The following is a 27,760-nucleotide window of genomic DNA, read 5'->3' on the forward strand; positions in this document are numbered from 1 at the left end:
GAATATTGTTTAATTTGATGTATAAATACTGATCCTGATGTATTAATGTTACTGAAGAGTTCACTGCAAGATAGATTAACATTTAAAATACCTGTTATACTGGAAACGCACTGTATGTGGTCTGACAGCTTCTAGCCTTGTTTGGAAAACAGTAATGCATAATTATACTTTAAAGAAATAGTGATGTAGGACAGAAAGATATAGTGATATAGGACAGAAGAAAAAAGGAAAATAGTTCAATGGTGCACAGTGATGATGTTCTTCAGGGCTATGCCATTCCAAGTTTTCATGTAGTTAAAAGGGACTAGGATTTGCCTGCATGAAGCTTGGTGCCTTCAACACTTCATTTGAGGAGCAACAGTATGATTCAAGCAAGAATTGAAAATTTGAAAAGCTGTAGAGTACATTTCAATTTTCATCTCCAGAAGGTGGGATAACATACAAACTAAGAGGTTCCAAACAGAATAGCAGCCAGAAATCTTCTTGCAGCTCATCTCCGTTTTTATTCCTAAAACCTCTCTACATAAGGACAAAAAAATGTCTGAAATGCATTAGCAATTATAACATTAGGTTTATGTCTGTTTTCAGTAAAGCACCGGTAAGTTGTAAAAACTCTGTGCTTGACTGCAAAATGTATTTGGCTAGTCCTATGTGTTATCAGCTCTCCTGTCCTTTTACACTGAATTTCACATATTACATTCTTTAGAGCCTGTTCGATCTCTGTGAAGCACCTGGCATACCAATATTCATACTGAGGACAATGGTAAAGGCAAAGCCTACGCATTAGTGATCAATCTTCAGCCCCAGAGCAGCACCAACACAGGAAGCCAAAGGAGGCAGAAAACATGGTGGGTGTGTGAGTAGATCATAGAATCATAGAATAGTGCGATGTGAGGGAAAAAAAAATCCAGTGCTATGAAACAGGGTCAGTGTTCACGTGTCAGGGTTAAATATCCAACAGTGGATGGCTGTGTTCAGCAGACTCCCACTTCCTACCTTATAAAGCAGAACAAAACACCATTTGCTCAAACATTCATCAGAGTTTTTAAACTCATCCTCAGAAGAGTGATACAGCTCTAAAGAAGGAAGGTAGGAAATATTAAGACAGATGAATATACCTCTTTAGCAACAGTATGCCAGTGCAGGTGAGTTTCACACACATCCATCCTTTCCTGGTGAAGGAACTTGCACTTGTCTGGTACCAGAAGGGCATCACTCACAAACTCGCCCACTGAAAGAAAAACAAACCCAAAAATATTAATTTTGTTTCCAGTACCTCATCCTGTTAAACCTTTAGCTAGGCACAGGGCAGCTTCCGTGAATGAGTGGCAGGGTCTGTTTGCAGAGAATGGAACAGTTTCTAAATGGTGCTTCTACTATCACCTTCTTCAAACCTTTCATTTCAAAGTAGCTCCTGTCTTTGATCTCAGTGATGTATTAGATGATGAAAACTTTAGCATAATGTGCTAACTTTCACATATCCAGTGTAAAACTTGCAGGACCCATCAAAGACATATGTGGTGCAACATGAAGTCAGGAGCTGGTGGATCCAGCTCCTGGAAGTGGAGTACAGAGATGGGTAGGGACAATCACATTTTGCATCTGAGCAGCGGTAGGGAGAGGGCTTGAAGCGTTTTGAAATATTTAGTTTTCCCACACAAAACAAATAGGATACCAACAGATTATTTTAAACAAGTCGAGAGTATTTCTACTAAATTACAGCATGAACAGCAACACAGTCCCTATTAGTCCCTTAGCTATTTTAGTTGATGCAGCCTCTTTATTTCAACCTTATTTCACCAGCCAGACAAATTCAGGTTAGCCCAGAAGGCTGATGAGCAAGTGGAGCTCATCAGCCAGGGAACAAGGTGATACATGGATCACCTGAGTATCTGGACAGATTGAAGTGGGGAAAAAAGGCTTTTTAGCAAGGACACAACCGACCACAGAGATTGTGCTGTCATCAGCAGTAGAACAAAAATTTACACACTAATGAAAAAAAAAACCCAATGCTCACAGCTTTAGTACTGACAAGTAAGAAGAAATTCAGCTAAGTAACACAATTTATTAGACTAAAATCACTGTAATTCTGCATAATTCTGGCATTGCAATTAAATAACCTCCAAAACCCTTGAAGATTTTTCTTTTTTAAAGGAAACATTACATAGTACTTTCAAGACATTGATACACTGAACGGACACTGGATTGTGAAAGCACATGACTCAGCTGGCAGAAATCATCAGCTCCCTGAAGCACATTTTGTCCGTAACCTCCAAAAAACTGCAGCCTGGGTGCGTTAAATGAATGAACCAAGGTGGCCCAGTGGCTGCATGGATGCAGTAACAGGTTAATTAATCAAAATAAGATGACTATGAGTTTACTGCTTCAGCAGAGGCTCATCTCCCATCAGACAGAGCTGATAAAGTGGCCCTTGAGGCTTACAAAGTTCTAAAAATAACCAACACCCAATACACAGCAAGAAAGCCGAGTCCAGCAAATATATGTATATACCTTTGGTAATCACCAAGATGTGTATTTCACATGGAATTCCTTGCTATAGTTCAGTGCTTTTGATCTGAAGCCTTTAAAAGCCAGTCATTTAGTTTACTAGGATAAAAAGGATTTTATAACCTGTATCCTCCAATGACACACAATGGCTGCAGATTATTAACAGAAATGACTTCTAAAGGTTCCAAAATAAACTTGCAAAAGTAGTGGGTTAAAACACTTTCCCGTAACCCAAAATACAAAATCTGCAGCTTTTGTTAACAAAATGTCTGCTGCCAGTGGTATCACACCCAAATCTTGCCCTGAAATTTGAATAAATTTGCAGGGTTTTTTTAGCTGTACTTGTCTTTGCAGGGGACCATCCTGCCACATAGCCAAAGTCACTCAGTACCTAAGTAACTGGCAATTGCTACTGCTTCAATTTAGTCAAGTACCTGAGCACTAAGCAAGCACACAGGTGTTTTGCTGAAGACTCACAGAGTATGTTGACTTCGCTCTCCTGGGATGCAAGCCTTCACACAGAGCTGCAGCTACACTTTTCTGGCTGTTTAAGCATGTAAAACATTCAGTCTTTAAGGCAAACATTTCTATAAAACAAACAAAACAGACTCCTGGAGTGCGTCTTACTCCAGCAAACTACATCCAATTTCAGAGGCTGTGCACGCAAGCATGTGTGCGAGCTGGTGACATTTATCTGACTTCTGACACGCACAGGCACACAAGTCCAAATACATACACACCCAACAGATAACCTCTGCATGAAGCTATTCCATTCACCTTAACTCCCTGCAGTATCATCAGAATATTGTGTGTGTAAAGTTAGAAGGCAATTAATGGTATACCTCATCACTGACAAAAATAACCCCATGTCATTCTGGCAAAAGCAATGAATATGGATGTACCACTGAGTTACAGCCACCAAATATAAGACTGAAAACTGTATGCCCAAAGTTCTGGGCAATGCAGCCTGGTCTGCAGTGTCATTAACAGTATGGACGAGTATGTAAGTAAATGTAAAAAACAAAACCAATAAACAAAAACACCCAACAAACATCCCCCCAAGCCCTCCCCCAAAAGCAACCACACATACTAAAAAAAAATAAAAAATCCCCCAAACCACCTAAACAACAAAAAAACCCCACTTTCTTGAATGTCTGATTATATCAACCAACTCGTATCAATACACTAAAGAAATACTAGACATTTGGATGGAACTGAAAGTACAGTGTTAGATTTGACTTTTACACACAAAATATGCATCTGCTTTATAAAATCAGATTCCTTGAAAATAAGGTAACAGCATCCTTACAGTAACCCAAATTCTCATTTCAAATGAGGCTCCATTTTGCAAACGCTTTCCGAATTTCAGAGAAATAAGTAATCCCTTGGAACAAGCTCCCCTATGGTTTTCAGAAGGAAAGAAGGAGCTGGGGAGAAGGGTGGTTGTTTAATCTAACTACTTCATTATACAGAATTGTAATAAATTATTCAGGGTTGTGAACATCTGGGCAGCAGCAATCACTTGCAACTTTGCATGTGGTACCTTCTGCCTTCAGTTTAATTTTTTATTATAAATAAAATTTAATTCTGCCTATTATTTACACATGCAAAGAGTTCATGCACTGGAAACTTCATTCATTTCATTATAATTGTTACTAAAGGTTAATGCAAAGCTTTGAACTTTTGTTCTCTTTTGGTTGTTGCTTTAAATAAATTAATGTTCAAGTGGCAGTTTGATGAACTAAACTGAATTCACTTGACAACTGCAACATTTATTTTGCCTGGGCTAGTCTAATAGAAACACAAATCCATCAGAAAGAAGCACGTCAAATACTTTTGATTTGCAGAGAAGCTTCTACCTGTGTCATTCCCATACATGTTTAACTTTCAATGCTGTTGAATCCTAAGACTTTGGAGATTCTTTGTTTTTTCTGAACAAGTAACCCACAGCACACACAGGGGGAACAAGCAATCCTGTGCCTCCTAAGAGAGGGGGCCAGTGTGCATGGCTCTAAAAATAAGGAAAAATTGTAGTAGTTCCTGTGTTTGCCAGTGTAAGACATGACTGAGCATTTTTCTTGGCTGACGGATCACCCCAGCCCAACAGTGGTTGTAATTTCCACTGTCAGGTGCTGAGATCACTGCACATAATTCAACTCCAATATTATTTTTTCTTCTAGTACAGCAACATAACAACTTGCACCCCACCAGGCTATCCTTCACACCGTGCCTGTGAGCCTCAAGCTGGATGAGCATTTCCCCAGGTAGTAGCACTGCCTTAAAAGCCTCCCTGGCCCCATGCTATCCCCTGGTTCTTACCAGCACCTTACACCCGCTGCCCTACTGGCCACCTAGCTGCCAGTACACTGGCTAAACCACAACCATGCCACAGATGGAAGGGTTTACAGAATTTGTACAAAATCCACACCACAAATTACCACCATCACCAGCACTACTTCTGTTGGCCTTATATTTATCACTTTTTCCTGTACTCTTTTGCCTTCTTCAGCATCACTTGTATTTTGATTACAGCTGTACATATGTGCTCTGCTGAGGTACTTCAATAATAACCCACCATGGCACAATTTGTCTTTTGGTGAACTCATAAATCACTAAACTCCCTCAAGTGATTCAACACACAAGTGTAAGAGCTACTTATTTTCCAGTACCTGTTTACCCACTCTTGCAAGGAAGGGCTGGATAAAACCAGATCTCTCTGGCTTGTAGGTTTCTAACCAGTCTGGCAAAAACAGTCCCAAAGGGGAATTCTGGGCAGAGATCACTTTACCACATTAAAAAACACCACCCTGTGCCACTGCTCGCCCTTTTGGTAAGTTCCTTGTTGCTAACTCAAACCTGCATCTTTTTTTTTTACTGCACAGCAGTAGAACATGAGCTGTGCCAACATAGTTAAGTCACAGTTTAATTTTAATTTATAATTCTAATTTTTTGTTTCCTAATGTCAGTAATCTCTTTCCTAATGCCCAATTCTCCATTATATTTGTAGCAGACTTTTTCATATTGCCCCATCCTGGTGTATTACAACAGAGTAGCACTTTTCAGCCAGTTTTGCCAAAGGTTATGATGCCGCATTTTACTATTAAATAATTTTACTTTGGTCAAGCATGTCCTATTCTCTGAAAAATACTCTTGGAGCAACAACAGATTTTGGGCTGTAAAACCAGAAGTTCTGGTTCAGAAATTTCATTTTTCAATACAGCAAAGACTAAGAAAAGCATTACATTGAGAATCAACCTCTAATAAGATTTAAGATTATAGCGAAGGCAACTGATCACGCACTCTTTTAAATCTTCTCTAGGAAGAAAAAGGCTCTGCAAGTGGGCACGCTCATAAGATGACTAACTTACCTGTTTAATGGCAGACATGGTATCAGTGAAAAGTAAGTAAAAATAAAAATACTATATCCTGAGAGAGAGAGACAGTCCTGATCATCAGGTTTTCCATGCACTGCATAAACCAGACAGGATGTGAGAATCCATCCACCACTGCGCAGAGAGAAAAGATTAGACAATAAAGGTAAATAAACCAAAATCCATGACAAAACCAAACACCTGCTAGCAGATGGCTGCAGATGGTTAGGATCCCAACCTACAAACAAGCATGTGTAAATTATGTTCTGAGGAGTACTTTCAAACAAAGCCTGTGCTAAATTTTGCATGGGGAGGCAGCACACGCTGAGGCTCTAGGACTCGAGGCTTCACTTTCTGTGTCAACAATGAGAACAAGGGCCTTGCTAAAATGAATGTACAGGCTCCAGTAGTTGCACCATAATATGTGAGAACATTCAGAGATGTGTCTTTTCCCTGTGACTCTGCACAGGTTACCCCGAGCCATCATGTGCTCAGCACAGCGCAGCACAGCGAGGAGCAGGTCAGCCCTGCACCTTTCCCTGTCCCTGGCTTTGCTCTGCTCCCCAGGCACAACGCCTCAGCTCCCCGTAACCTCTGCTAGCTCTTGTTCGTACCCAACATTTAGTTATTACATATTATGTTACACATAGATTATTACATACAGCTTTAGTACTTTTATTAAGAGTGATGTTTATGTAAGTCTTCACGTATGATGCTTGCTTTTATTTATAACATTGGTAATTAAAAGTTCGCTGCAATCTGCATCAGAGGGCAAGCCAAACACACCGGCCTCCAGTGAAAAGAAGCAACACTTTATTGAAAATGCTTTTTCTTTTCTTCAGAAGTCCAGAAAAGCTGAGAAGATGCAAAGCACCTATAGATACTTTATGTTTTTCATTTTTCAGTAAAATGATTCACTAAGGACAATTATCTAGTGACATACCGAACCAGTCATAGTGTACTTCACTGTTTTAGACTGTTACCTACAGATCAAGAGGGAGAGGCTGTGCCTGTCAAAATCTGGTTTGAATAAGGGTTTGCTACCATTCCAAACCCCCCGGGCACAGATACCTGTCCTGGCCCATGGCATTCCTTTCTCTGAACTTGGGCATGAGATATGTTAAGCTGGATCTTATGTTAAAGATCTTCAGTCTAGTTTACAGGATTTTAACAGCCTTAACAAAGGTTTTGTAAATTTCTCCAATTTCAAATTTAATTTTAAATGGAAGCTCAAAAGAAGCAGTGTTCAGGAAGTATGTAAAAGCACCCACAAAAGATAATTTTTACCTATATCATCACCTATGAAGAACTGCTACTATTAATACCAGTACCCACTCAGGTATCAAATACCACCCTAGTGTATGTCATCCCCAGTAACTTACAAGCATTGAGAGCAGCATCGAACAATGATGAACCCCCCTCAGGCAGTCACTAGTGAAGGGCATGCTTCAAAGGAGCTTGGACATGAGGACACCAGCGGGGAGGTAGACAGCCTGGTTTTGCACTGAAACCCTGCTAGCCTTAAAAGCTCAAAACCACCTCCCCCTCAACCCCATCCGAAACACTAAAGTTAGAGGCCTCTACCTAGCCCTCATCCATCAGCCAAGAGAAAGGCAAGCTGGTGCTGACAAAACATGACATCTGTAGCCTGGCAGCTTGGACCATCTATATTTTTCTGATGAGTAACTGGTTTCACTCCTGCCCATAAGACTGCCCCCAAAAGAGAGCTCTGTAAGAAAACTGTCCCTACTCCATCACTGTATATGAAATCTATAGCATGAATTTCAGTAAGAGACCCACAGCATGGCAGATGGACAGCAATGCAAACCTGCGTTTGAAGGGCAGGAGGCACAAGTGACAGCACAACCTGCACAGCCACCTCTGGGGCATGAGGTGGGAACAGCAGCTCTTCCGTCTTCCAGAGACTCAGCCAAAACCAACACCGAACCCATTAACATCTCTCTGTATCAATCCTCTCATCCTCATAAAGTTCCAAGAAGTTATTTCCCACAACTATAGCTGGGGGGTTTTATTATTTGTTGGGTAAAGCCACCCACTATGTTTTAAGCATCTGAAAGTAAGGCCAGTGGTTCTCCAACACACATTTTCACAGCATCAAAGCAATTTTCTATTGCTTTAGTATTTTTCTGCTTCAAAGTAGTCCTTGAACAACCTCTTGTATTCCTGCTTTCAAAGAAACTTGAAAAGGTAAAGAGAGTACACCCACTAAAAAGTGGTTTATTGTTCTGTTATTTGGTACACATAGCGACAAATACACCCTGATGCAAGAACCCTCAAGTAAACCACCTTCACTATGGACAACATTTACCCTTTATTAGGCTTACAAAAGTCAACTATTTGGGATGAGCAAAGCTCTTCTATTAGATTAAAAACTGACTGGCAATTCTAGCTGTACTACATCTTAGCACCTTGATGCTCTTAGAACAATTTCAAGAAAACAACAATTACGGTACATTTCACAAATGTATGACCATACTTGGGACACAAGATCGAGGTAAAAGAGAAGTCACTACAATGAACTCGTTGACATGGAGCGCTATTGTTGATATATCATGTGCTCTACTGTGATTTTTGGAAAGCCCAAATACCTCACACAAAATCTGGAGTTGAAGGGCTAAAGTCCTTTACATACATTTGTCTGAATGAAAATAATGAACTATATACCAAGAAATATACCTATATTTCATGGTGTTTATCATGTCTTCATTTTCATAAGGCACCATACATCAAAAGGGGTTATTCTCAAACCTTTTTCTTCCTTCCTCTGTAGCTCTTTGACCACTGACACAAATAGACTTTCTGCTCACTTTGCTATTTATTTGCCTGACTTCATTTTCTGTCTTACTTTCCAAGCAGAACACAAACATCATTCAGATTTGATGCATTATGCCAATAAGAGATACATTTGTTTACATGCAATAAGATTCAAATACACATCATCACACATTCTGGCATCTTTATAGACAAACCATATAAACATTCCTCAAAGGTCTGCAGCACCTCAATGAGTCATTGAAGCATTAAGTTCGTTTACTTCTCTCCTCTTTCCACTTGTCTCCCATCTTCAAGAAACAATCTTTCTGAGAGTACAGTAAGATGCCTTTTCTGTCCCTCTCTTGTTCACTAATGTAACAGAACTGTGCTTAAAGGCAGGCATCATGGGTTATGTCACATGTTGGGATTCTTCCTCCTGCCCTATCTTCCTAAAAGGCCCACAAAGCAAAAAAAACACCCACCCAGAATTTAACAGTGTGATCAGCAGCAAAGGTCTCCCAAAAAGGCTATCCGAAGAGTTTCCCCTTCAGTTTGCTTTCTCTAGGCACCAATTACTCTCACTAGCAAACTTTATTGCTCCATACCACAAATCAGAATGTTGCCTCTCAAACATGATTTACTGAGAAACAGGCCCAAAAGCAGGCTGCAAAGTCTAGCTCGGGAAGTTGAGAAAACTCAGGATTGAGTTGCTCTCCTTCCCTATTCCTCGGTGCATTGGTTACATCTGCAAAGCTTCTGTCACAAATTAGAGTATTTGTCGCATACACAGCCCCCTCCTTCCCAGTTATACAATCCTCCCTAATTTCTTGGAAATAGTGAGTTAGGAAACATCATTAATAAAGTCTAGAAATGTCATTCTGGATAGCTGGACTCCATCCTGCCTCAGTCACAGAGGCAGGATACTGCCCAAGTTAACACCTTTTCTCCTCCTCCTGCACTGTGTTTAATTGCTTATTGCTTCCTTCCCTTCTCTTCTCTACAGCTCCAACAGACTTTTCAGATTGACTTTTTACTTTTCACTCCGTCATCACAGTATTCCTGTTTGATACATCTGTAGCAGGACATAGTCAGCTGCTCTGGAGAGATGCTGAATGCACTGGGGACAGGAGACTAGCTGCTTACAGTGGGAAACAAGATTATAAAGTGAAGGATGCCACCTGTGGGTGCTTGCCACAGGGTAATTTGGTGGGTTTTTTTGACGTATTTTGGAGCAGAGGGGTTATTTTGGGGGAATTCAAGGTCCCAGCCTAAACTAACAGCAGTATGGCTAGCTAAAACAGATTTTCCGCAGTGCTATAAAAAGAACAGGCAATGAAAATCTGGAAGGTGCTGGAAGCCAAGGTAAGTTAAACAAGACTGATTGTATGTACAGCATAACAGAGGGAATTACTGGGTTCCTCAAACTGGAGGGACAGAATAACCCAAGAATTTATTGGAAACTGCTTGATCTACAGAAAACAGTTGGTAAAATTCACAGAAAGGAATAATCCTGAAAAAAAGAACAGTACTGGAAAACTCTAAGGAACAAATCTGAAATGTGAAAGGCTTAATTAGACCATTTGTGAACATTTAGTATGATTTGGTCAAGATCCCCCAAGCAGAATCCTGGGACAGTGAAAATTATTTCAAGTATCCTGGGCCACAACCAAGTAAGGAGGAAAAAAAGTCAGGAGGGAAATAGGACAGTGATACCTTCAATGACAACAGCACTTTTACTCCACAAGAAAGTATGTGCACTCAGGCTGTTTATGCAGAACTGTCGGAAAGATGCAGTTATACGCCTGCCATTACATGCCAGCTGCCATTCTGTTTGGAAAACATCCTGTCTCTGTGTAGCTTTTTACAGCAAGCTGCAGTGAAACAAATGCAGAATGTAGCTCCACAAAGACCAACCACCTCAGTCTGGAAAGGAACTGCGGGGGCAAAAGATGCAAGTATCTTGACTATCCATGCCCCCAAAAGTTTCCGTGGAAAACAAAACCTGAAATGTTTTCTTCATAAATATTTCTCCTCCTCCAAAACAGTTGAATTCTTTTTCTTCCACACTGAAGTGCACACATCTTTGTCAAGTACCAAAAGCAATGTGTGGGGTGCAAGGAATAGGACATGAAAGGGAAAGAAAAATCAAAAGATTTCTGACCCCCACCTCATGCTGAGGACCTATTACCAGGTGCAGCAGGAGAGACTCCCCGCATTTGTGAATGCATCTTTTAGTAAGGTAAGATTCCCTTTGTAAAAGCGGCATTGGTTTTAACTGTTTTCAATCTGTATGCTAAATGATTTATCTGAAGTAGGAAAGTCATTAACCATTCCCAGGTCTATTCAAGGCAACATTCACTCTCCTTTGTACCCAGTAAGATTTTAATGAAGCTGGCTTTCCAAAAATGTCAAAAGAGAAGAAAAGCTAGTGGCTTTTAAAAAATAAAAACATTCCTAAGAACCTTTTCAGAAATTATTAATGAAGTTGCATACCATGATTTGATAAATTAAGATGACAGATACTGCAGGGCCCATTTCAATGCTCTTCCTTATGTTTAACTATAAATAGTAAGTATAACTTAATGGTATTTCTCAAAAGAAGATTTAGCATTTCAAATCTTAAGCAATCATATTTTTGTGAATCTTCTTTTTCCCCCATCTGTCTTGAGGTTTTCACAAGCTATAATATGGCTGAATTTCAAAACAGACTATGCTTCATAAATGCTACCAAATGCACAAATTTTAACACTCCAGCTATTAACATCACGTTCCGCTGCTGCTGAGATGCATGACAGGCTGCACGTCGGTTGTTACTGTTTCTGCTCCCTCTCTCACAGCAGGCAGCAGACATGTTTTGCAGCAAGATCTGCAAGTGCAAATCTCCAAGCATTTTAAATTCGTGCCTCCCTTCTGGCTGAAGTGACACTTAATGCACTTCATTATGCAAGACATGCTTTGAAAATGGGCTCTGATATGGCAACAGCATACAGGAACAAGTAACTGGATTAATTCATTAATAAATTATGTATGCATACTAGTGACTTGCTACAGACACCTATCAAACAGTAAAATGGCACAAAGGTAAGATGCTTGGAAACAATTCAGCACAACTGGGACCAGTAATCCCACTATGCTTTGCATTATTATACAACGCAATCTTGGGCAATTCTTAGTAACTGGGGTAAAGCATCAGGCATCAGGAGTAAGGCTAGCAAAGGTCCTACTCGTCACTGATGTCTGAGAGGGACTAATGACCATAAGCCTATAGATGGGTAGAAAGAATGAAAATTCTACAGATGCCTTGAAGGTTTGGCCATTTCAAACGCTAGGATTCCAAAAAGGAATATAAAACATTTTAAACAAGGGAATGTTTACTTCAGTAAGATTTCAGGTTTGGTTTATTTTTTTGGTAGGTCATTTGTCCGTCCGTCCTTCCTCCCAAGCACCTTCATACTGCATGTTTCTTTATAGAAAATTTAATTCTTTTTACTTCAGCAGTAATTTAATTCAATTGTTGCTCGCTCGCTCTCTTCTGGCAAAGAACAGAAATCACTGTGAAACCGACTTCAGGTGGTAATTGTTTCTGCAATACCGTCTTGTGCAAAGGCTCTGATGAGTGAATAAATAACTCCATAAACAGCAGCTGAAGATCAACTTAGCAAAAATACCTTGCTGATTATTACCAGCCTAAGCAATCACTTTCCATAATACTGCTGAGCCCTGAATATTCTATTTGCCAAGACTTCCACTCAAATTCTTACCACTTGCAGGCGAAGGACTTCATTGCATCACCAGTCAACACACTTATCAGCAGAGCTGCCATTCAGAAAGGCTGGAGGAGTGAGCTGACAGGAACCTCAAACTCAACAGGGACCAACACCAAGTCCTGCCCCTGGGAAGGAATAAGCCCTGGGAATGATACTGGCTGGGGACAGGCATATTGGGGAAGAACTCTGCAGAAAAGTCTCAGCTGGGGCCAAGAGCAGTGGAGCACAAGCCAACAGCATGTTCCAACAGCAAAGATGTCCAATGGTGTCCTGAGCTGTGCAAACAGAAGCATATATAGTAGATTGAAGGAAGTGATTAATCCCTTGTACTTTGCACTCATTAGACTGCATCTAGGATACTGTGTCCAGTTCAGGACACCCCAGTACAAGAAAGATACTGATGAACAGGAATGAGTTCAACAGGGGATTATTGAGGGGACTGGAAAACTTGGCCTATGAGGAGAGACTGAGGGAGTAGGGCAGGCTTGTTCAGGAGAAGAAATGGCTTCAAGGGAGCTAGCATCTGCCTGATCATACCTGTGGAGATATCATGAAGACAGAGCGAGCTGCTTCATAGCGCTGCACTGCAGGAAGAGAGAGTGGCCATAGTTTGAAACAGGAGAGATCCCAAACAGAAACTCAGGGAGGAATAATCACAAGGATAATTAAGCATAGCGAGAAAGATGCCAAGAGAGGATGCAGAATGTCTTCTTGCAGGTTTTCATGATCACACCAGACAAAGCCCTGAGTAGCCGGTTAAAATTCACTATCAGCCCTGCCTCCAGCAGCAAACTGGTCTCAAAGTCCAGAGGTCACTTCCATCATAAATGACCCCATGATTCTATCCATACCTTAAATCTCCCCATATGCTAGCAACAAATCAAAGTAGCAACAATCCTTGGTTTCATTTCAGTCACACTGGCCTTCAAAACATCATCATTTCTGCACCCATTGTGTGACCTACTGCTTGGGTTTTTGAAGCTGTTGCAAACTATACTACCATCAAGAAAATGGTGCCTTGCCTAGTTCAGAAGCACCTTCACATACTCTGTATGATCATGAAAGCTTAACTGAATGGTTTATTTTCCTGTTAACTATCCCAAACAAGGGTGATAGCTGAGCCAGCTTTATGGGCAGACCCACACTCATTATCACACACTGAAGTCTCCTGGTCCCAGAACAGGTTTCTCACACCACCTCTGCCACCTAATGAGGAAGACAGTACATTAGATTAATCACCTGCCTTACTAAATATACAAATTTTTTTGGACCCACTCCAGACACTAGCAACTACTTAAAAAAAAAACCAAACAAAAAAACCACAACCCCCAAAACAACCTAAAACCAGGTAATTTCTGGTTTCTAACATTAAACATATTGATAGAGGAAAGGGTACAGGATCCCGTTCACCAAGAGCCAACTCTCCATGTGCCATCTGAAGGATAAGATGTGAAAGTAATGACTACTACTGATGTTGGGGCTGAGCTGCTCTTATTAATGAAAAGGCAAAAGCTCTGTACTGTCACTAACCCTCCCACGAGAGCACTCAATAACCCAGAAGCCAGTGTAGCATAGTTTTAGCATTCAGTGAAAGTCAACAATTTCTGTGAAATTGCAATGCTATGTAAATATTTAATGTAAATATTATTACCTACAAACCCCACTACTTAATAACAAAACTGTTCCTCTCCAGTTCTCACTGCGAGAATTAAATCCGGTGAACACAGCAGTAGTTACAAAGAGCTGGTAGAAGATGGTCCTATTTTATTAAGTGATTAATTCCAACCTGTTTTATTTATTTTTTTTTCCTTGTACATGTGAGTCATTGCAGACAGAAAGCAAGTAGGGATTAAAATCACGTTCTATTGAGAATTGAACCCTGTCCTTAGGGATTAATATATACAGGATGTTGCATGAAAATACTAACAGCAATACCATAAAATAACATTTGCTCTTTGGACAGACTTTATGCTCAGAAACACTGCCTAGTGTCTAAGTCTAATGCACAGTATCAGAATGAAGATTTTTTTAAATTCAAATATCTTGTATCATTTCAAAAGATTAAAAAACTTGAGAAAAGGCTAAATGGATTTTAGAGTAAGGTGAGCAGCAGTAAGGAAGACACTAAATGCAACAAGAACAGTAAATATATCATATTGTAGGCCTACAACAAGGATGACCAAATTAGATAGACTAAATCAAGACCAATCACTTGGGTGGAACTTTTTATAATGCATCTGAAAGGTCTATAAAAGCTTATTCTTAAAAAATTGAGTCCCTTGAGATTTTTGCCCCTAGTCAAAAGTGTCGAGCTCAACCATCACTGCAAAAAATTTAACGGCAAAGCATCTGTCCCAAGTAAGATAACACAAGAATGGTATTAAAGAAATTAAAGTCAGTACATTATGAATTTTTATATACATGTTTGACAATGTGTATGTATGAGCTGAAACACACTTTACAAGTTCCCACACAGAGAGAACGGTAAGCTGGCCAACGTGTTTCATGGGCGCTGCTCAAGAGAACCCAAAATCCATTAGGATGGAGTTACACATGACACCAGGAACAGGAAGGAGACAGCTTTAAAGAACAGGTTCATAATTGCTTATGAGGAAAAATTTTGAAAGCAGCAAATGAAAATTTATGTTACTCTGTGCAATTCCTCCGATGTCAGCAGTAAGGCAGCATTCCAGATAGATCACTGGCTGTGAAGAATATACACAAGAGTGCACCAGTGCAATGTCTGCTGGTGGTGCTGCCTCTTCCCACAAGTGGCTCTGCTCTAACTGCCCAAGAAGCTGATCCATATCCCAGTGCTCTTCTTAAAGTCCAGCAGAGGAGACACCTTGTCAATAAACTCACAATTCACCCTGGGGCCAGGACTAACCAAACAGGACAGCAAGTGCCTCCTTGCTTGCTCGCTTTTGAAGTCAAACAGCTAACAAGAAAAATTTCACCTAAATGGGATTTAATTATTCATGTGAGACTTTTCTACAGACTGTCATAGTTAAAAACTCTATATTGCTTGGACTCTATTGTCTAACTAAGGCTTCAGACTATAGCTGCCAAAAGAGGTTCAAGGTGGGCCCTCCTCAGGTATCTGCTGGAGCAGGGAAGGTGCTTAAGCACCTCTGGTAGCATGGCTGTTCTCATTCAGAAAACTGAACCTGCCAAGTCAGATGAAAGGGTCAAGTGAGCTGATGCCCCAAATCAGCAAAACAAGCACTTTGCTTTAAGCAGTATTTAAAAAGGTTTTGCTAAATGAGAAGCAACATCAATGAGTTCTGCAGCAGGTTCTCCCCAAAGGTGCTACATTACATCCCAGTCACAGTTGTCATGTGATAAACAGAACTCTTGAGAGAATAACGGGGAATGTGAAGGGAGGAGGACAGGGAGAAGAATGGAGAGGAGGGTGGTTCTAGGCATCAGTGTCCCAAGCAGGTATCATCTATTCATAATCAGCATCAAAGAAGAACGTTTGGCCGCAACTTAGCCCACATGTCCTGGTGTGGCACACAGGCCAAAACACACTGAAGACATCATTCGTACTTTCTCCTGCAGACTTGCAGCTGACAAGCAGAGGATTTTTGGGCAGGGAGCAACCTCAGAGACACCTTGCAAGCCACATCACTGGAAGAGGCGAGGTGGACAAATGGAAAGAGGTGGCACCTCAAAGCACTCAGGAGGCTCAGAAAGGCATCCTCCCACTTCTCAGATGCCCGTAACTAAACTAGCTGGCCTCAGCAGAGTGCATGCTATTTTAGAGCACATTTTTCTTAATAATAATAATAATAATGTACAAATACCTGCTATAAATTGATTCTGTTGTAACAGACCAAATAACAGTAATTTCACACAGCCAATTGCTCGTACATAATAAAAATGGCATTAGAGTTGAACTTGAAATTACACCTTCATTTTTTACTAGAATTTAAGTTAATCTTGAAACACCTCGACATAGGAGACATTTTGTAAATTATGAGAGCAGTTACATAACTGAGAATGGAAATAAAAATTTACAGCTGCCTATCATTTGAGAGTTTAACAAAAGGAAAGGTATATGACAGTTCAGTATTACTCCTTTATGATATGCCAAATTAACTCAGGGATCACTGTTAGCTAATGAAGGAGAACAAACGAAGTACTAAAAAGGTCCTTGGTAAGCTACAGAAAAAAAAAAAGTTAGCTTAAGAGTCAATCAGGTTTTAATCTAAAAACCTTGCTTCCCAGCCTAATTGATAAAGCAGCATATCAAAATGTTTATGATTTACAGAATGGAGCAAGAGGGCATGTGGAGGGGAAGTTCACACTGTAACTAGACTGAAGTCTGGCTTCCCAACGCCCAAACTTTGAAACAGGAAAAGAAACATTAAAGATTGATCACGTCAGTGCTCCTCAACAACACAGCAATGACTCTGATTTACACATGCTATGTTTTCTATCTTCAGTGTCAACTCAGTATATGAGTATTAAACCCAAGACAACTACCACAAAACACTCTGGGTAGCCAAATGGCCATTGACGAGTACAGGAGCTTGCATTTTCAAAAGATTGTGCATAGTGTAAATGTTATTTTACACTGGCTTAGGCCAACCCAGGTCACTGTTTCTCTGAAAAAAAGGGTGGCTCCATGCTCTCATAGATGGCTATTGGCCTCCCTATGGTAGTGCAGGTACCATGAGATGGAAACCCAGCCCAAAAAACTTCATTTCTTCCCAGACTAAAGAAAATTTATATAATTCAATTCAAGCTTAGTCAGGTTATAAAACAGATGTAAAAAAATTGCCTGGTATGCAGGAAGCCAAATTTGAGGTTGATTACACAGCTTATAAGGGATTTCACTGTAAGAAGAAAATATTCCTGAAGGTTGTTCTCCAAAAAGAAAACTATGCACACACAGAAAAGTCCACGTTATGCAAAGGGAAGGAGCTTACCTATCACATATTTAGAACTGACTGAATAAACAAACCCAAGAAAACAGGTAAAAGGAAACAGCTCCAGCTGTAAGCTCATGTGCATGCTGTTGATTATTTCTCATTTGTGCTGAAAGGTGAAATACAGGCTTTTCAGCCATAGCGCAGGATGCTCCTCTGTGTTAAGTATCATAAACATAGTAAGACAGTCCTTTTCTCAAAGGGTTTGTAATCTCTGTTGGGTGGACTGGTTCCAAACAGCTGCAGTCACAGGGAGCTGACTGTAAATAATCAATAATCTTCTAACAGATTAGGAACACTCATGAGCAGAAGGGAATGACTTGCAAAAATACCACCTATTCAGAAATTGTGTCCTAGGTTAATCTGTAATAAAAAGGTATAAAACCACATCATATATAAGACCAACTTAACTAAGAATAGCCCAGGGAAAAATAAAATAAAAGCCAGTCTCCTCCAAAGCATGGAAGATCAGAGTTCCTAAGGAGCAGAAACTGCTGATGTATTCACCTGAGTACCTTCTGGAAAAAGTAGTAGAAGCCAGTATTATTACAGAGCCAAAATTAATTTGTGTTACCAAAATTAACTTTGATATCAAATTGTTATGATTCAATTTACAGCTGACCTAGTTGCAATGATCTAATAGGGAAAAATGGGGTAATTTAAATATTTTGCACATCAAGAACGTGCTGACAAAGCCACTGGGAGTTAAAGATCAAACATATTAATGAAGAAAGTAAATAACTTCCAATAATCACAACTGTCATTCATTATCCCTGGTACAGGTTTTTGCTGTCTTCTGGTATTTCAAACTAAACAATTAGGAGGCATTTTTGAATTGCCGAGGTGAGTATCTCCAGAGAGGACGCCTTTAACACCGGAGCGGGGGGAAGCACCGCGTCCAGGAGCCTCAGTTGGGAGCGGCAAGAGCGACCGAGGGAGCCTCAAGTCCTCGACAGGACTTGCCCAGGAGCCGGCAGCTCAGCTCACGCGAGCAGCTGACTCACAGGGGGCGGCGCCAGGAGTGACGGCACCAGCCCTCAGTGGGGAAAAACCCACCCCAGGGAGTGCGGCGACCAGGAGGGCGGGCAAACAGGGCGTGGCACGTCAGTCAGGATGTGGCGCCGCAGTTCGCGCAGGCAGGGCGGGCGGGCAGCGAGCGGGATGGTGAGCACTCGCCTCAGGAGCAGGGCCCGCTCTGGAAGCTCTGCCCCGGCGGTGGCCAGCGTAGGCACCCAGACAGAGCCGATGAGAGGGGAGGCTGCGGCGCAGACCTCGGAGTGTAGAAAGTGCCTCGACTGGTCTTTTGGGGCGAGGGTGCACAATGGACAGGGCTGCACTCGGTGCGACCTGGTGGAGGTCCTCCTGCAGCAGGTGGCTGAGCTGCGGGAGGCTGCTGGAGAGCTAAAAGATGCCAGGGAAGCTGAGAGGAAGCTGGGCGGCTTGCTCCAGGCCCAAACTGCGCAGGGGCTGCAAACGTCTAGCCCTGCTCATATAGGAAAGAAGGAGGGCAGCAACCCAGGAAGCTGGGAATTAGTCACGAGAAAAACAAACAAACAAAGGAGGAAGAGGACAATTAACGACAAGGGGCTTCCTCCTAAATCTGATGTCCCCACCCAGTCGCGGTTCTGCAGGGGGCTAATGAGAAAGCACCCACCACACCTAATGAGCACCCTGCTGATGCACCAGTAAAGAGGATCACTACTGGTGCCTCCAGGAAAAAGCAGAGGATCATAGTAGTAGGGGACTCTACTTTGAAAGGCACAGAGGCACCCATCTGCTGGCCTGACCCAGTCTCGAGGGAGGTGTGTTGCCTGCCAGGGGCTGGGATCAGGGATGTTGCTGAGAGGCTGCCTGCTCTAGTAAGTCCTGCTGACTATTACCCCCTTCTAGTGGTCCATGTGGGTGCTAGAGATATAGATAGCAGTAGCCTGGAGAACATTAAGAAGGACTACAGAGCCCTGGGAGAGGTGGTTAGGGGCTCTGGAGCTCAGATAGTTTTTTCATCGATTCTCCAGGACAAAGGGGAGGACCTTAAAAAAGCTAGGCGTGTTTGGCAGGTTAATAAATGGTTGGAATGGTGGTGCCATAGTCAGGGGTTTGGCTATTAAGAACATGGGGCTCCATTTGGGAGGCCAGGTCTGCTGGAGGCTGGTGGAGCTGGTCTGACAAAGAAGGGGAAGAGCTGTTTTGGTAGGAGGCTTGCCAGGCTGGTCAGGAAAGCTTTAAACTAGATGTGTTGGGGGAGGGGAGCATTGATCCATCCCAACATTCCTGGTCAGTTGCCAGCACCTGTAATAAGTGCTTGGAGCGATGTAGAGATGTTCCAGCTGCCCCAGCCATTGAGTCGGCTGCATTTGGAGCTCGGCTAAGGTGCCTCTATACAAACGCCCGTAGTATGGGGAACAAACAAGAGGAATTAGAGATGTGTGCAAGGCTACGGGAATATGATGTCACTGGTATCACAGAAACATGGTGGGATGGATCCTATGACTGGAATGTTGGAATGGAAGGTTACAGGCTGTTTAGAAAAGACAGGCCAGGCAGACGGGGAGGGGGTGTTGCTATCTATGTCAGTGATAGGCTAGAGAGTATGGAACTCTGTCTGGGGATGGGTGATGAGGTAACAGAGTGTTTGTGGGTCAGGATCAAAGGGAAAACAGCAACAGGGGACATTACGGTGGGGATCTGTTACAGGCCGCCTGATCAAGAGGACTCTGTGGATGAAGCGCTCTACAGACAGATAGGAGCAGCCTCACGCTCGCAGGCCCTGGTCCTCATGGGGGACTTCAACCATCCTGACATCTGTTGGAGGGACGGTACGGCCCGGCACAAGCAATCCAGGAGGTTCCTCGATTGTGTGGAAGACAACTTCCTCTTTCAAGCAATAGAGGAGCCGACGAGGAGAGGTGCCATGCTTGACCTCGTGCTCACCAACAGGGAGGGACTGGTTGGAAATGTGACGCTCCAGGGCAGCCTTGGCTCTAGTGATCACGAGATGGTTGAGTTTGAGATCCTCAGGACAGTGAGAAGAGCATGCAGCAAGCTCACTGCCCTGGACTTCAAGAAAGCAGACTTTGGCCTCTTCAGGAACCTCCCTAGTAAGGTTTCCTGGGATACAGTCCTAGAGGGCAGGGGGGCCCAAGACTGCTGGTCGATATTCAAGGATCACCTGCTACGTGCTCAAGAGTGTTGCATCCCGACCAGAAGAAAGTGCAGCAGGAGGGCCAGGAGACCTCCATGGATGGACAAGGAGCTGCTGAGGAAACTTAGAGGGAAAAAAGAAGCTTATAGAAGGTGGAAGCAAGGACAGGCAGCCTGGGAAGAATATAGGAGCATTGCCCAAGAAGCTAGGGAACAGGTTAGGAAAGCTAAGGCCCAGCTAGAATTAAGTTTGGCAAGGGATGTAAAAGATAACAGGAAAGGATTCTATAGATAGCAAATAAAAGACAGACTAGGGACAATGTGGGCCCTCTCCAGAAGCTATCGGGAGAGCTGGCTACCATGGATTTGGAGAAGGCTGAGGTTCTTAATGACTTCTTTGCCTCAGTCTTCACCACCAAATGCTCTGACCACACAACCCAAGTCTTGGAAAGCAAATGCAGGGACTGTGAGAACGAAGACCTTAGGCCCACTGTAGGAGAGGATCAGGTTCGAGACCATCTTAAGAACCTGAACGTGCACAAGTCCATGGGACCTGATGAAATCCATCCACGGGTCCTGAAGGAGCTGGCGAATGAAGTTGCTAAGCCACTGTCCATCATATTTGAAAAATCCTGGCAGTCAGGTGAAGTTCCCAGTGACTGGAAGATGGGTAATATAACCCCCATTTTCAAGAAGGGGAAGGTGGAAGACCCGGGGAACTACAGACCAGTCAGTCTCACCTCTGTGCCTGGCAAAATCTTGGAACAGTTTCTCCTGGAAAACATGCTAAGGCACATGAAAAACAACGAGGTGGTTGGTGACAGCCAACATGGCTTCACTAAGGGGAAATCCTGCCTGACCAATTTGGTGGCCTTCTATGATGGAGCAACGGAACTGATGGACAGGGGCAGAGCAGTTGACGTCATCTACCTGGACTTGTGCAAAGTGTTCGACACTGTCCCGCACGACATCCTTGTCTCTAAATTGGAGAGACATCAATTTGATAGATGGACCACTCGGTGGATAAAAAACTGGCTCGATGGCCGCACGCAAAGAGTTGTGGTAAATGGCTCGATGTCCAGTTGGAAACCTGTAACGAGTGGTGTCCCTCAGGGATCGGTGTTGGGACCGGTCCTGTTCAACATCTTTGTCGGCGACATGGACAGTGGGATTCAGTGTGCCCTCAGCAAGTTTGCCGATGACACCAAGCTGTGTGGTTCGGTTGATATGCTGGAGGGAAGGGATGCCATCCAGAGGGACCTTGACACGCTTGTGAGGTGGGCCGATGCCAACCTCATGAAGTTTAACCAAGCCAAGTGTGAGGTCCTACACCTGGGTCGGGGCAATCCCAGGCACTGCTACAGGCTGGGCAGAGAAGAGATTCAGAGCAGCCCTGCAGAAAAGGACTTGGGGGTGTTGGTTGACGAGAAGCTTAACATGAGCCAGCAGTGTGTGCTTGCAGCCCAGAAAGCCAACCGTACCCTGGGCTGCATCAAAAGAAGCGTGACCAGCAGGTCGAAGGAGGTGATCCTGCCCCTCTACTCTGCTCTCGTGAGACCTCACTTGGAGTACTGCGTACAGTTCTGGTGTCCTCAACATAAAAAGGACATGGAGCTGTTGGAGCGAGTCCAGAGGAGGGCCACGAGGATGATAAGAGGGCTGGAGCACCTCCCGTATGAAGACAGGCTGAGAGAGTTTGGGCTGTTCAGCCTGGAGAAGAGAAGGCTGCGTGGTGACCTCATAGCAGCCTTCCAGTATCTGAAGGGGGTCTACAAGGATGCTGGGGAGGGACTCTTCCTTAGGGACTGTAGTGGTAGGACAAGGGGTGATGGGTTCAAACTTAAACAGGGGAAGTTTAGACTAGATATAAGGAAGAAGTTCTTTACAGTGAGGGTGGTGAAGCACTGGAATGGGTTGCCCAGGGAGGTTGTGGATGCTCCATCCCTGGCGGTGTTCAAGGCCAGGTTGGACAGAGCCTTGAACCACGTGGTTTAGGGCAAGGTGTCCCTGCCCATGGCAGGGGAGTTGGAACTAGATGATCTTAAAGTTCTTTCCAGCCCTTACGATTCTATGATTCTATGATTCTATTTTTAATGACCAGGTTAAGTTATCAGTTTGAGTACAGATCTAACTCTTTCCTATCACGTCTGCAGTTTTTAGGTACACACAAAAAATTCCTGGGTGGAAAACAACAACAAAAATTCAGAGGATTAAGAAGAAAGGTTATGACTGCAAATATTATTTTTTTTTAAGCATACCCATATGTTCTAGTAAAACTGAAGTACTTTGTATTAGCTTCAGGTTCACATATTTAACTGGAACAAACTGCCCTTTAAGTTCCCTTAGTGATCATTAATCATTTCCAAGTGATTCTGAACATACTGAAAAAATGTACTATTTATCAACCTGAAGGTCAGTAAGAAAACTCAAAATGTCTGAATAAAGTTTAAATCCACAGTGAGAGCAAAATGCAGAACTGCTTATACATGCACTAATACAGATGATACCACTCATGAGGAAAGACTATACTGTAATCAGTAACCCAGCACCAATTCTTCAAGCTGCTGAAGTATTAAAGCTATTAGCTTTACTTTTGTTAACAAGCAGGTTGTGGCTATTATTAAGTAGTATGCTGGTATGATCTACGCATAAGCAGATCAAGACTAGGAATTTTAAAAACCAAACTGGCCATGCACAACCACTCTGCAGAACCAGGTTTTTCACCTCCATCACTTTGGAACTCTCCGACACTGGCATGTTTCTTCAGTTTTAACCCAACAAAGGCATAAACGGAGAAGCGTAGAGTATAGTCCCATTCTAACAAAACCAGTGCAAGTCGTCTCATGCAGAAGAAATAAACAAACGCAAGCATAGGACTAAAAAATCCCAAACACCCAGACAATCCCATCAGATGCTTGCTTTGGTAAGGGAATGCCAGTGCATTCCTACCCCTGGGTACCGTAGCTGTTCCTCCTTTAGATTCCATTAACAACAGAGATGAGTAAACTAGAGAAACATGTGATACCTCCTATAGTAACAGGCCAGAGAAGACTGGCAGGCAGGCACATGATGATAGGAAGGAAGTAACAGGTCACTTTGGAGGGGACAGAGTACCTTCTCATCAGCAGCAGCTCCTGGCTTCCAGAGGCTAAGTTGGTGGCTCCTTGAGCCACCCAACCCATCTTGACCACTTACCCCCATGCAGTTTTTAGAGCACAGAAAAAATTTCACACAGTCAAAATGGTTCCTTAAAAAAAAAAAAACCACACTACTGTTCCACTTCTTTTGGAAGAGGGGTAGGATGGAGGGCTGCTAGCTGTAGTCTAATCAGCTCTCTATTTTCAGGCCTGCTGACAAATCATGTGTTGAAATTTGAAGAGCTTCAAAAAAAGCAAACTATATAAAAAAAACAAAAAAATAAAAAACCAACAACCACCCAAAAAATGCCCCAAACCACAAAACCAACACACACAAAACAAACCGAACAATACCCCCTCTATCCTCCCATCAAACTCATCAAAAGCAAGAATTGAGTGCGTATGGGACAGTTTTATTAAAAAACAACAAAACACCAATGCAACAACCCATGAGACAATTCTTGCATTTCTGTTGCTACTTACCCCATGACAAGGCATTCTAAAAATAGCTTGCTTTTCCACTTTCAAAGAGAATCTACTATTTATGTGGATTCATCAAAACCTGAATTCCTAGATGGTAAATGGATGCTTCACTCTCATAAATTGCAAGAAAACAAACCCCCACATTTCACCACAAAATGTCTCCTGTTACACTATAGTTTTTACCATTGATCACAAGTATAAGGTTTCATGTGAGAAAGAAAGGAACCCAAAGGGATTTTCTGCTTGCATGATAAAGATGCTCGTGCTTGTGGGTAAGGAACTGGAAGTGCTGAAGCATGTTTGACCTTCAAATGTCAGCATGTTCATCTTGCTAAGACTTCGGATGTTTACACAAGCACGAAGTGCTGTAACTCTTTCCCTAGAGACACGCTCTGAGCGCAGCGATCCATCAAGCGGGAATACGGCTGGTGTCATCCCTGCACAGCTCTGTGGATGCAGCCCTGTAGCCCTTGAGTATCAGCTTGCCATTTCCCAGGAACACTGCTGGGTCCAACACGAGGCTGTACCTCTCCTTCACCCCAAGGCTGTCAGGGATGAGGTCTGATGAATGAACGTGCGCTAGACCTGAGCAACTTCCAGCAGCTCAAGCACAGCCCTATAATGCTGCCATGCCTTCCCTTGCCAGTTACGGACAGTTTATCCTTTGAAGGCAGATAAATGCTGTGGCACTGCACTGTCACATCGTAAGTACTAGCTTTATCAGTCCTCTTTACCTGAAGGGCAAGGTGCCCTAAATGAGAAATACTTTGCTGAAAATTAACCAAGCTCTTTCCTACACTTACTGAAAGTCATTTTGCACACATTTTTCCAAGGTTACAGATCAGCTTTCTGACACAATCTTTCTCCAAATGGCAGGCTATCCACTCAGGATGAGAATGTAAGGGCATATTTATAAACAAATGTTTATAGTCTTTCAATGAGGGACAAAATACTTCTCTCAGAAAGCCACTTCAACCATTAAATACAGGGTTTTGCCTGTATAAATTAAAGAGACAAATATGGAGATTAATTTGTACCAGCACTCTGACAACAAAAACCTAATACATATACTGTTGGTTATAATACTGTTGGGTTGGGTTTTTTTGTGTGGCTGTGGCTAACAAATTAAGAACCATTTTACTGCGCTACTTAAAACCCCCACATTTTTCTCGAAAAATAATTCTGGTATGTCGATGAAAGTATTGTGACATAAAAAGATACCAAATTTAGAAACCACTTTAGAACTTAAATTCAAAGTGATGGAACTTAAATGAAAGGTTACCTCTAAATTACATGGGCACAATAATACCGTTGAAAGTAACGAAAGAAACAACATGGACACAACATACAACTCAAGGTGCATAATAACAGCTTTTGTAGAGAGGCTGCTAATACTCTGGAAGCATTGCCAATTTATGTTCCATGCAATGAGAGGTGGTCCAGCTGTTCCCAAACCCAAGGGCACTCTAGAAGCAGTAACAGACATATTCAAAGACAAAAAACCCAAGGAACTGTGCCCAGAGTTCCCGAAGAATTCAATCATTTGCTTCTCCACAAAGTAATGGTCAAGTGGCATCGCTACCTTGCTTGCTATTTCCTGCCTATGTGGGAGAGAGGACAGTGCAGTCTCAGTCAAGAAATGTGTATTTTAAAAGCATATCACAAGCCTCATCCACTCTCCACAAGATTTTGGAACTGCGGTTTCAATAGCATTGCTCATAACAAAAAGGCTCCTTCCCCAAAGTTCTGCCCGCTCCTGCAGCTTTTTCTCCTTTGGATTTCAAAACTTGAAACACTATTATTCTGAGTTTCCCCATTTTATTCAGTTGTAGCATTGGGTTTGATGCACTGGAAGAACAAAAATGCTAGCATTTTAAAAAGAGACAACAACGTTCTTCCATCCTGCCTACAAGATAATGGACTTTAAATAAACAGTGAAGAAATCTTCAACTCATCCTATGTTGTATGCCACAGATGGGATAGAAACAGTGCAGGGGGGGAAATGTATTTTAAGGATTTAAAAGAAGAATTCAATGTAGCTGTAAGAAAACACAGAATCACAGATCTGCATTTTTCACTGAAAAAGGTAAATAAAAGGCTATTTACACCATTCATCAGATATCACCAAAGGGGAAACCAATGACCATTTATATTATACCAAGTCATCTCAGTTTAGCTAAGCTTTAAGTAGAATATCTCACAGCAGTTAGGTCATCTAATAAAGCAACAGGATCTTCCTTCAACACAAATGAAGCAACATCAGAAACAACCGTCAGCCTATGTCTGTAACAGTCATAATTGAGAACACTTTAATAAAGTAAATCTTATTGCAATCTGTTGAAAACAAAATATAAAACAGAAGGAAAGTTGAGGCAATTACCCTTTTCTTTACATCTGATGAAACACTGGCAGGTGTGCATGAACACCATACTGCTCAGAACCCAGAGGGTATTTTTTTTCCTCTTAAGTGCTTGTCATGGTTTACCTCACAGTCAGCTGAACACCACACACAGCTGCTCCCTCACCCCCCCTGCAGTGGGATGGGAAGAGAACTGGGAGGAAAAAAAGTAAAACTCATGCATTGAGATAAAGATGGTTTAATAGGACAGAAACAGAAGGGAAAATAATACTATTAATAATAATAAAAGAATTAGAATATTCAAGTGATGCAAAATGCAGTTGCTCATCACCTGCCAATTGATGCCCAGCCATTTCCCAAGCAGTGGTCCCCAGGCACCTTTGCCCCTTGTTTGTATGCTGAGCATGATGCCAGTTGGGGTCAGCTGTCCTGGCTGTGTCCTCTCCCAACTCCTTGTGCGCCCCCAGCCTGCTGCTCACTGGTGGGATGGGGTGAGAAGCAGAAAAGTCCCTGATTTAGTGTAAACACTGCTAAGAAACAACTAAACCAGCGCATTATCAACATGATTCTCACAATAAATCCAAACCACAACACTGTACCAGCTACTAGGAAGCAAATTAACTCTATCCCAGCCAAAACCAGGAGAGTCCTACCTTGCCTTTGTGCTAAACCAGACTGATCTCATTGCTCCCAGGAAGGATCACAGGGTCCCGCTATCTGCCTGGCTCACGTAGCATCAAAGTGACATTTGAAATGAGATGATAGGAGATGCATGGCAGAGCTGATGAAGAGCTGGGAAGGGGATGCCAGGAAGACTGGCTTGGATAGTAGATGCTGAGAGGAAGCAGAAGAGGACGTGTTGAGGAGACAGATGCCCAGCTAGGAAGAGGATTACTCTGAAGTAAAGGAGAGGTAGACAAACACCAGTGCCTGCGGTGAGGAGACCTGAGTAGAGTGGTAACGACAATACAGTAGCGCCTGGTCAGCCAAAAAAGGGAGCAAGGCTGGAAAACCTGGAGTGAGAGAGAGACTTGGCAACAAAAGCAGGACAAGGGCAGCAGCCCTCAGATACAGAAAAAGAGAACATCAGGTTAGAAGGGACAGGGCTAAGAGGCACACTTTGATACAGGAAAGGAACCCACATAAGCATGAGAATACCTATCTCAGTTCAAAAAACCACCAACTTTCAGCTCAAGTGGTCCACAGCAGGTACCCTCAACACAACATCAAAAAAGGGTGTAAAGCATCAAGGAGCAGGCAGGAGTATTTCCTCAAGACAATGTTT

At 42.5% G+C, this 27,760-nt stretch overlaps 1 protein-coding gene across 2 annotated transcripts in view; it reads right to left on the bottom strand.

Annotated features, from left to right (window-relative positions):
* APP (amyloid beta precursor protein) overlaps window positions 1–27,760 on the bottom strand; it is a 216,363-nt gene that overhangs the window by 110,158 nt on the left and 78,445 nt on the right. For both annotated transcript variants that reach the window (XM_030477303.1, XM_030477302.1), the window contains exon 4: window positions 1,119–1,231. In XM_030477303.1, the coding sequence (XP_030333163.1) occupies window positions 1,119–1,231 (113 nt within the window). The remainder of the gene's footprint in view (window positions 1–1,118; window positions 1,232–27,760) is intronic.

Source organism: Strigops habroptila, chromosome 2 (assembly GCF_004027225.2).
Source record: "Strigops habroptila isolate Jane chromosome 2, bStrHab1.2.pri, whole genome shotgun sequence".
Taxonomy (NCBI): domain Eukaryota; kingdom Metazoa; phylum Chordata; class Aves; order Psittaciformes; family Psittacidae; genus Strigops; species Strigops habroptila.